At 44.1% G+C, this 11,347-nt stretch overlaps 1 protein-coding gene across 1 annotated transcript in view; it reads left to right on the plus strand.

Annotated features, from left to right (window-relative positions):
- The window catches only part of LOC126419741 (ankyrin-3-like), a 126,470-nt gene extending 115,447 nt beyond the window's left edge, over positions 1–11,023 (plus strand). Inside the window, exons 5-7 of the mRNA XM_050086918.1 lie at positions 1,362–1,813; positions 6,682–6,822; positions 10,429–11,023. Coding sequence (XP_049942875.1) covers positions 1,362–1,813; positions 6,682–6,822; positions 10,429–11,023 — 1,188 coding nt within the window. The remainder of the gene's footprint in view (positions 1–1,361; positions 1,814–6,681; positions 6,823–10,428) is intronic.
- The last annotated feature ends 324 nt before the right edge of the window (positions 11,024–11,347 follow it).

The following is an 11,347-nucleotide window of genomic DNA, read 5'->3' on the forward strand; positions in this document are numbered from 1 at the left end:
TTCCAAGTTCTGAGCCATACTTACACATCAGTACCTCTTTGAAAATTATGTTTAGAGTCAACAACACTGAAAGAAATATGCGTTCCTTATTTGTTGACTTGGTTATGAAGTCAGTAGTACACATTATCAGAAGTGCTTTGATATCGCTATTATTTGAAGAGGTGTTTCAGGTTCTGGACCCTAATTATATATAAGTACCTCTTCAAAAGTCCTTTGATAATATAATTTTAATTTTTTAGAGTGGACACAAACCGTGCCCTTCCTTCCTTCTCCCCATATTGGTAATGCAAGCTGTTCCTTGATATTGTTAGGGCTAAGTTGTTTTGCATCTTTGTCTTCTCCCTAATGATACTTGAGAATCTATAGATTCTGATGACTAATCGATACAAAGGAAAATTCGTTGAATGACGCCATTAGATATATGGTAAAATTTGGTCCACTAGCTGATGCAACACTTGTGCCATAATTATATCAACCCCTCGTGCTTTCTCTTTTTCTTATCTTTACTATTGCCCAGCCCCATGTGCTTCTGGGTAAATGAAATCAAAACATCATTCACATGCTGCTGGAGTAATTGTCAGCGAAGATACTGTTATGTCTTCTGTCAACAGAGATCTAATGTCTTCTGGCCGTCATCATCATACCTCTAGATCGTCCCAAGGTCGATAATACAGTGGTTAATCGAACCGTGTTTGTTGTATGTTTGTGTGTGAAACACAAAATGTCTGTCGCAATTTGGTCCTCGACAAATTGCCCGCATTTTGTGCTCTTCATTGGAGTAACGCTTTCTTTATATTATTGTTTAACTGTTCGATAAAACTAAGCCTTGTTTGAAGTTCTGTTTCCCCTGAAGTTCTATGGTAGTATCTTGTGAACTGCTGTGCTGTCCATCTCTGTGGGGTGAAACAGCAGGGAATTTCAAAAACCTTTGGCTGCCTAACAAATATTGGGATGGACTTATCGTGTGCGGTCAGCAACATTTGAAGAACTTGTTGGCTGTGGCTTAAACATCATATCCAAGCCGTTGCAGTGGTTATATGTTGTATTCTGGATTTAAAAGTTCCCAAATCGCTTTACGTAAATTGCATACTCACTTGGGCTGCATGATAGCGTGAAAGACACTATCTGCATCTGTTATTGTAAACTAATTGAGATTACAGTCAGTTGTAAGTCCATCACAAACCTTCCATTCTGCAATGTGGTCTTTGCACTTTAGTTTGCAAGGCAGATATATTTGGTTTTGCACAGGCGCGATTTTCGAAAGTCAGACGGTTGTGAGGCCTATTCATGACATGAATGTCCAGATGTCAAAATATTTACCACTTTTCGCTTGACACTGTCCTGCCTGTGGCTCGTACAAGCACAGAGAGTGCCATGTGGGAGAAAGGGCTGCTGAGTCATCCACAATGGAACCCACCAAGGAGGTTATGGAGACCACAGCCAGGGACCTGGGCGCCCTTCTGGACGCAGGGGACGGCGCAGTCGTCACACTGGTGGCGGGCGGCACACGTCTCGTGGCGCACAGGGCTGTGTTGGCCGATAGAAGTCCCGTGTTTGGCGGCATGTTTCGCCACGACACACTGGAAGCCAACACCGGTGAGGTCGCAGTCCCGGACGTCGAGGGCCCGGTGCTGCGCCAGCTGGTCGTTTACCTCTACACCCTCCAGGCCCCTCAGCTGCCCAGCCTGGCACCCCAGCTTCTGGCGGCCGCTGATAAATACGGCGTGTCGGCCCTGAAGGCTCGGTGCGAGCAGTTCGTGGCTGCTCAGCTGTCAGTCAAGACTGCGGCGGCCGCAGCTGTTCTGGCGATCAGGCACTCCTGCACCAGCCTCAGACAGGCCGCCATTAACTTCATAAAGGCCAATGTCGCACAGGTTATGATCACGCAGGGCTGATCTGATGCAGTGCACACTCATCCTGAAGATGTGGTCACACTGGGTCACCTACTTGCGAGTCTTCCAGCAGAAGCCAGGTAAGCAAGTGACAAGCCACTTGCCTGTCTTGAAAATTTGTATGTACTTTTGTATTTCAGAACCAATAATTACACTTAGAGTACAAGTTTTATAGAACAAAGAGACATCTGACAGGAAAAGTCACATAAGCAAAAACTAATTAATAGAGAGCAATGAAATTTTGGGAACGCATTTGTCTAGGGAACATATGTAACTCATTAACATCACAGGTGAATGTAAGCTGTAGATTTGCCATTGCAATCGTGACATGCTGCCACACTACTAAGCTGAGTAACAACCAGGATGTTGAATGCAAGCATGTAAATGTTAATGCATACTGTTGTACAGGTACCCGATGTCAACTTGCGTGATGGAGTTCCATGCCTGTTTCACTTGATTGGTCAACACAGAAAGAGTTAATGCTGTTTACAGATGATGCTGGAGATGTTATCTGATGAGCCGGCCGGGGTGGCCGAGCAGTTGTAGGCGCTACTGTCTAGAACCGCGCGACCGCTATGGTCGCAGGTTCGAATCCTGCCTCGGGCATGGATGTGTGTGATGTCCTTGGGTTAGTTAGGTTTAAGTAGTTCTAAGTTCTAGGGGACTGATGACCTCAGAAGTTAAGTCCCATAGTGCTCAGAGCCATTTGAACCATTTTTGTTATCCATATGTACCCGATTGGAGACAGATATGGCGAGCCAGAAATCAAGGCAACAAAATGATGTTCATGAATGGCAGCACAACAGGTACTATCGCACGTGACTGACGCACATTTGCAGTCGGGGTGCATGGTATAACGACGACAGTGCTTTTGCTCCTACAGGAAATTGCACCCAAGATCATAGCTTCAGCTGTAGGTCCAATGCTCCTAGCATGCAGACAGGTTGGCTGCAGGTCCTCAACTGGCCTGCTCTTAACCTACATATCGCCATCACTGGCACTGGGGCAGAACCAACCCATCAGAAAAAGCGACAGACTTCCACTCTGCTGTCGCTTCATCCCACTGAAGTCGCAAATGACGGTGGTTTGGGGTCAGTGGAATGCACGCTTCAGGGCGTCTGGCTCGGAGCTGTCCTTGATATAAACAATTGCTAATATTTCATTAGGTCCCTGTGTGCCAACTGCTACTCAGATTATTGCTACAGATGCAGTATGATAATGGCATCTTTGTCCCGATCAAATCGCCCCGTCCAATCTCAAAGGTAACTAACGCTCACGATCGCTACAGTACGTATTTGAAACAAACATGATCTGCATACCTATAGTGGCGCTACTAGTGCCACCCTTATGCGATTTGCGCTAAATCTGAATAGACATGATCTTTCAGGTGTAGAAACACACCTACTAACTTTCGTTTATGGAGAACAACTTTTTCTTGGTTCTGCAGTTTTTTCTCCATCACTGTACATGATCACTGATGTCCATTTTCTGATAGGTCTTGATGTTTTCCTCAACTTCTTGTAACAGTTTCATTTAGTACTATAATTGAACTGCATTTATTAACAGGTAAACTAGCTAACAAAATCAAGGAAGAGAAAAATTTTTCGTAGCCTCATAAATTACATTGACCTACCAGCGGTCATCAGTTCTATTAAATTCTATGTGTTGAACAACCAGTGATTTAGATTCCGACATCAAGCCTCTGAACAAAAAGTACATTGACTGTGGAGAGAGCAGGAACCATTGTAGTGGTGGATACAATTATGTGCTGCTCAAGACAGAAGCAGAAACAATGATGTTTACAGTTTGCAGTCAGGTCATGGAAACGTGTGGATCTTTTTCTGTGTTCTGTACAGGGTTACTGTTAACCTGTTGGTGTAAAAGAGTCTTTATTGTTGTTAGCTGCCTCTGCTGCTTCCAACAAGGACGCAAATATAAATTGCATCATGCTAAGTATGATGCTGAGGGAATTAGATTAGGAAATGAGACACTTAAAGTAGTAAAGGAGTTTTGCTATTTTGGGAGCAAAATAACTGATGATGGTCGAAGTAGAGAGGATATAAAATGTAGACTGGCAATGGCAAGGAAAGCGTTTCTGAAGAAAAGAAATTTGTTAACATCGAGTATAGATTTAAGTGTCAGGAAGTCATTTCTGAAAGTATTTGTATGGAGTGTAGGCATGTATGGAAGTGAAACATGGACGGTAAATAGTTTGGACAAGAAGAGAATAGAAGCTTTCGAAATGTGATGCTACAGAAGAATGCTGAAGATTAGATGGGTAGATCACATAACTAATGAGGAAGTATTGAATAGGATTGGGGAGAAGAGAAGTTTGTGGCACAACTTGACCAGAAGAAGGGATCGGTTGGTAGGACATGTTCTGAGGCATCGAGGGATCACCAATTTAGTATTGGAGGGCAGCGTGGAGGGTAAAAATCGTAGAGGGAGACCAAGAGATGAATACACCAAGCAGATTCAGAAGGATGTAGGTTGCAGTAGGTACTGGGAGATGAAGAAGCTCGCACAGGATAGAGTAGCATGGAGAGCTGCATCAAACCAGTCTCAGGACTGAAGACCACAACAACAACAACAAGTATATGGAAGATGAAGATGTGAAGCAAGTCTGTCACCCAATACCACCACTAAGCACTCTGTTGCAGGCTGTGGCATGGCTCAAGGAGACCAGTAACGTGTTTATAATTTCTGATTTCTGATGTGACCACACAGTATGTGTTAACCTCTGGGTAGGTGTAGTAAAGTAAATGGACAAAGTAATCACTATTCCTACATCAGTACTACAGATTTGCATGTTGTATATCTCTCACTTAGTTTCTTGTATGTAATACAACTATGCTTTCCATAATAAAGTTCCCTTACTTTCCCCAATCAAAGCAGATGAATTAGGTAGTAAGAAGCATGAAAAAACGACCCCAGTAATGAAGTTAACATAAGTAGATGTGGAGGGGAGTGTAGCTGCGTATTCCCTATAAAGTCTGTGCCCACCTCACGATGCAACAAGCAAGTCCTAAGACCAAAACAGCAGCATTGGGGCCCTTATTCACATTTCCTTCCTCTTTCTGTTTAGTTGTTTCTCAGGATACATCCAGTAGCTAAGTACACTCCCTTCTATTACACATGCTGGGAGGAGTTCTACTGATCAAATTGGTCTGCTTGCCTCATTGAGTAGCAGCCATCAGCCCTCTGCTTGCCTGTCCCTTTGTTTCTGTTGTGTTACTAAAGGCTATACGGAGAATTCTGCTCTGTTTCCTTCTCCTGGGACTTTCCCTATGTCATCTGTATATTACACAAATGGGAAACAATAGCTTGGTAATCCATATGCATTTTGGCGTAAAATTCGAATATTCAATAAAAACTAAGATTGCTGTTAGAAAATACAAAGTTGGCCCCACAAACCAGGGGTGGTTCAGAGGTGGCCATTTGTAACAGAGACTGATGTTCCATATCCTTATATTGACTTTACACCTAGAACATTTTTTTTCGTACGATGCCTCTTTTCCGATACATTTAGTTATATGTATCCAGTGTGTAAACACACACCAGTACCTGCCCTCTTCAGGGATTAACTTTCAGTTTCCAGACATTAGCTTGTGTCTTCTGCTCTCTGGCACCGGTCACAGCTTTCACCACTTTCGACGTGTAATCACGATTTGATGAATCTATACGGAAATGGAATTTGTCCATTTCCATATGGAAACCCATGCTCATTATGTTCCTTCAGATTGACTCCTTCATTCCCAAGGAAATGTTCTAGTCACAATCTAGTAGATATAATTACCCTGAATACAGTAATGAAACGGTATTTTATATGTCATTGAAGTAAAAACATATGACCCGTTTCCTGGCGTAAATGTATATACAGTTCGTCTCTAGTTATATTATAGGTTTTCGTCTCACACACATTCGACTTTATTGTCAGATGACGTTTAACGTTCGTCAGTTCAATGAGTGACCCCATGGACAATGAGAATCAAATCTGTGTAGTGGGCAATGTTTCAGTTTCTGTGATGAAATTAATAAATTGGCTGCACTTTAATTTTTCGCTGGAATACATTCTTTGTATCACACACTGTGTGCCTTTTATTTTTCTGAATTTACTTCGCCAGTCTGCCCCCTTGGCTATCATGTGAACCCCCTACAGCCTGATTCGCAACACATGAGCTACAAGCACCATTTGATTACAGCAGTACCACAATAAGTTCACTCAAAGATTATTGCTGTTGCAATTTCTGTGTAACTGTTGTTGTTGTGTATTCCACCTGTCCTGTGCAACAGTCTCCTTGTATTACCCTAGCATAACTGATGTATCCACGTTTCATTTGTACTTTCTTTTGTTGTTTGTTAAGGTAAGCTACTGGTCTGAGGAATTCAGGAGAATCAGAGTGTAAACTGTTCAGATCGAGGCTGAGTTATTCATCTTAGCAGACCCATTTCTGTCATTAGCAGTGTGTGTTCTGTTGTTTGTGTGACTACGATCCCCCACCAGCGATCCAGATAGCAAATACTCGCCGGCCGCTGTGGCCGAGCGATTCTAGGCGTTCCACTCCGGAACCGCGCTGCTGCTATGGACACAGGTTCGAATCCTGCCTCGGGCATGGATGTGTGTAATGTCCTTAGGTTAGTTAGGTTTAAGTAGTTCTAAGTGTAGGGGACCGATGACCCCAGATGTTAAGTCCCATAGTGCTTAGAGCCATTTCAACCATTTCAGCAAACTGCCCTCTGGCCCCCAAGTGGGCAGAGTTCACCACACCCTGCCTGTCTGTCTTTGCAGCGCGCCGGCCTCTACGGACGGCAGTCCGCGCCCCGGCAGTGGGCCGCAGGGAGACCGTGGCCACACCCCTGCCACTGCTGCGCCGCCCACGGCCAGCCGCACCGCTCCTCCCCCAGATGACTCTGCCGTCTCTCGCCTGCGGTGAGTTCCGCCACTACACAGTGCGACTTGTGGGGGGTGTCAACCATGTGTTGGGCGCAAGGAAATAGAATGGCGCTGTAGTGTGTATGTGGTAACACAGAGGTTATAGTTATCGAGAAAACTTATTCCTTTTACAAATTCTCGTGGCGACTAGCCATGGATGAAAGTGATTGCTTACATCCCTCTGTGGGTTCACCTTATGAGCTACATTCAGTTTAGGACACAAGATGTCATACACTGCAGTTATAAGGGAAAGATATAACAAAACAAAATCATTTTCCATGGATACAGAACATAACGATGTATTGGATGCAATTTTTTCTTTCGGTGATAGCTCTCTATCTGAGAATGAATCGTTTAGCAAACAGGTGAAACAGAAGGTGCTGATGCATTGAAAGTACTCCAAACTTCGATTTTATGTAAATAAATAATTTTGAATGCGAGTCTTTATTGATTCTCAAACAGAAGTGGTGAAGAAATCGCAAGCAGGATAAAGCAAACAAAATAATATGCAGCAGAGTAAGTATATGGCGTGTTCTGGGGTGTGTCTTCAGATTTTGTATATTTATCTTCAAGTGACTTTTCGGAGTATACTTGGCACTGATAACTTATGCCCTATTGCGCTTATGATGCGCTCACCTCAACACACGACCACGCCTGGCTCAAACTTCCATTCTCTTTTCTATTGTGTTGGTGCATAAGTTAGTAGCGTTTTTCCATACGTTAATCAAACACAACGTAAAACGGGCTTTAGTCATTTCTAACGTGTTCTCCTTCACTATTTGCAACAGATTAGCACTCTCAGAGGATAAAGCGGCAAAGCAGGCACCGACAGAAAACATAATGGGCAATGCCAGTAACCTACTACATAACACGTTTTTATACATTCTAATATATATGTGAACCAGGAGTGAACTAGCACATCTGGAGATCACCTTTATAGACCAAATTACTGGGGAAGAATCGTATTCGCTATAACCAAACAAGAATTGTGAGAGATGGTCATCTAAAAAAGTAAAACAGTGAGCGGTGTAGGAATACCTTTGCAATTTTTTGAGTAGCCATTGGTGACAAGTGGAGATTAGTTCGCATTTACATATGATGAAATTTCAGCCGCACTAAGAGATTTTATTGGCGGACTGGCGCTGTTAATAGCATGGAACAAAATCGGAACACCACTGTAAGATTGTAGATAGATAATATTACTCAATTTCGATTTCCAGTATTGGGATTCTGATTAAATAACGGATTAAAATCACTTCAGAAGAGAATCTACGCCTCGACTCAGTAAACTACACTTAGGAGCACGTCGGATCTGTTGGCAGACTAAACAAGTATATTTTATCTCTCACCTCAATCTACAAATCACAAGTAACCATAACATCGCATGGGACATTCCTTTTTGGAAATTGTTTGGGCATTCGGTATTCCGAACACTATAGTGTCAAGAGTGTGCACAGAATGCCACATTTCAGGCATTATGTCTCACCACGGACAACGCAGTGGCCGACAGACTTCGCTTAAAGACCGAGAGCAACGGCATTTGCATAGAGTTGTCAGTGCTAACAGACAAGCAACGTAATGTGAAATAAGCGCAGTAATCGATGTGGGACTTACGACGACCGTATCTGTTAGAACAGTGCGGCAAAATTTGGCGTTAACGGGCTACGGCAGCGGACGACCGATGTAAGTGCCTCTGCCAACTGCACGACATCGCCTGCAGTGCCTCTCCGGGGCTCGCGATCATATCGGTTGGACCCCAAGTGGCTGAAAAAGCGCGGGATGGCCATATGAGTCCCGATTTCAGTTGGTGAGACCTGATGGTAGGATTTGAGTGTGGCCCCGGCCCAACGAAGCCATGGACCCAAGTTGGCCACAAGACACTGTGCAAGCTGGCGAGGGCTCTACAGAGGTCTGAGCTATATTTACATGGAATGGACTAGGTCCTCTGATCCTACTGAACCGATCATTGACTGGAAATGACTATTTCCGGCTACTTGGCCCATTGTGAACCATAAAAATTCCATCGTTTTCTGGGAACATGAAATCCATGAATGGCTGCACATGATCTCCAAGTCATGGGGCTACAATTTTTTGCGATAGGTTTGCAGAACAATTTGGAGAATTCTAGCGCCCGACACGAAACCCGTCGAAAATTTATGGAACCTTACTCAAGAGGTCAGTTCGTACACAAATTCCTGCACCGGCAACACTTTCGCGGTTTGCGGACGGCTGTGGAGGCAACATGGTTCATTATTTCTGCTGGGGCCTTCCAACGACTCTTCGAGTCCTTGCCACACCGAGCCGCTGCACTGTGCCTGACAAAAGGACATGGTATTAGGGGGCACCCCATGACTTTTGTCACCTCAGTGCAAATTTTCTGCTGTATCTGCGATTTTGGTACTTATGACATCATGGGAGGTTAGCTACCGCAGTGGCACAGCGTCTGCCCCCAATGTCGTAAAACCGTTGTAGACTTTCACTCCACTTGGCACTGATTAGAATTCTTATCGTGTGAAAAAGATGGCTGAGTGGCACTTTCATATTTCGCAGCAGCGGTGTAAAAATCTTGCTTGGCCAGGTTATCTACATTTTCATTTCCCTTTATTCCACTGTACACCTTGAGCCGTAACATGAAGGTCGTCTTATGTATGCACAAAATCTCCTGCGTTGCTTCTACAATGTGGTGTACTATCTAATTTTCGATATGTTGGGGCAGTAGTATTTTAACAGCATCATTGCTGAAAGGGAAACTGAAAAAACTGGTTTTTTTCCTTCCACTACTTTTGCACATTTAAGTCCCTCTAAAATCGCTATAAATCGGAGCAGTCTTCGTTTCTGGGCTGTAGATTTGGTTGGTCCATACTTTACTTACGATTTTCAATAAACGAATTAATCCCTTCTGCAACATATGTTGAAGCAATGAATAGTGAATGTTACTCGGTCCTGGTTCCGTAGTTTTGCTATGCACTATTGCTAAAGTTGTTTCCAATAGGTTCAACATACCGTTTACTAGGTGTTCCATCAAACGCTCTATTATGAGCCCGCTTTTTCCTGCTCTGATCCGCTTGGGGTCAAGTTACATAAAATGTTTTCTCAAAGGATTTTAGATGTGGCGTGTAGTTTTACCACTGCTGTATTAATACATCTTGTTCTCTAGATCTTATTCCAAACGATAGTCACGGAGCATTGAGTAGGTGAGTTATTACAAAAATATTGGCAGCTTCTTTCTTTTTTTTTAATTTTGTACAGACATAGATGTATCTTATAACTTTATAAGCCATCTGTTTCCTCGGAAGGCAATGACTGTGCAACAGCAGCATCCTGAGGTCTAAGCCCTAAATGTCAGGAATCAGTGTGACAAAAAATGATGACTAAATGTCTGGAGTGATGGAATTTAGGAGTTTTTAACTGATGAAGACTTTGGGAGTATGATGTCACTGCACATCTGTACTTTAATAAACGGGGACTGTCCCACTGTTTCGTAACACAAATGGAGAAAATTGCAGATTGGTTAGTGGTCGTTGGAACTGGTTTCATCTCAGGTTCTTTTGCAGTATTCTTAATCAGAAGTATGTCATCTGACAGTTTGCCGTTTTTGCACAGGAGCCTTCCTGAAAAGGAGAAGAACAGCAGGCTGGTTCAGGCAGCGAAGGAGGATTCAGTCAGTGAGCTGCAGACGCTGCTGGCAGTTGGTGCGGACGTGGGGGCGAGGGAGGAGAGCGAGGACAGGTGGACCACCCTCCACTGGGCAGCAAACAAGGGACACGTGAAGGCAGCGAGGTGCCTGGTGGAGGGTGGAGCAGACGTGGACGCCAAGTGCAGCAGCTGGCAGGAGACACCCCTGCACAGGGCTACATTCAATGGCCACAAGGCTGTGGCGCAGCTGCTGCTGGAAGCAGGGGCGGAGGCTGATGCCAGGAACAAAACGCAGAGCACACCCCTGCTCCTGGCTGCAGAGAAAGGACATGTTGCTGTGGTGCGGCTCCTGCTGGCGGCCACTCCTTACCACAACGCCAGGAATCAGTGGGGGCGAACGCCGCTGCACAATGCGGCTCTGCACGGGCACGCAGAGATGGCATCTGCACTGCTCGACGCTGGGGCCGACCGCTGGGCTAGGAATAATGACGGGAAAACCCCACTGGACCTAGCCAGGCAAAACAACCACCAGCAGCTGATAGACATGCTAAGGTGTAGCTAGCCATCCGACAGACATCCTTGGAGTAAAACGTAAAGAGCTCCACTCCAAGACTTTTCTTTATAATTAAAATGAAGAATATGATAAATTTAAACCTGTGGTCATTCACTGTTTCTGTACTCCCAATTCAAGGAGAACGCTGTACCTCGGCACACTTTTATGGCCACTTCTAATGAACCCTTCAGTATATGTTTAGTGCATAATATTATTCCAATTTTAAATCATGGCACACACCTTTGAGTTTTGCAGGATTTTTCTGAAATTATAATAAATGCTGCAAGATTAAACTTCGCTCAAATGCGAAGAAATGTTCGAAGGTTCAACACA

Source organism: Schistocerca serialis, chromosome 9, assembly GCF_023864345.2.
Source record: "Schistocerca serialis cubense isolate TAMUIC-IGC-003099 chromosome 9, iqSchSeri2.2, whole genome shotgun sequence".
Lineage (NCBI taxonomy): Eukaryota > Metazoa > Arthropoda > Insecta > Orthoptera > Acrididae > Schistocerca > Schistocerca serialis.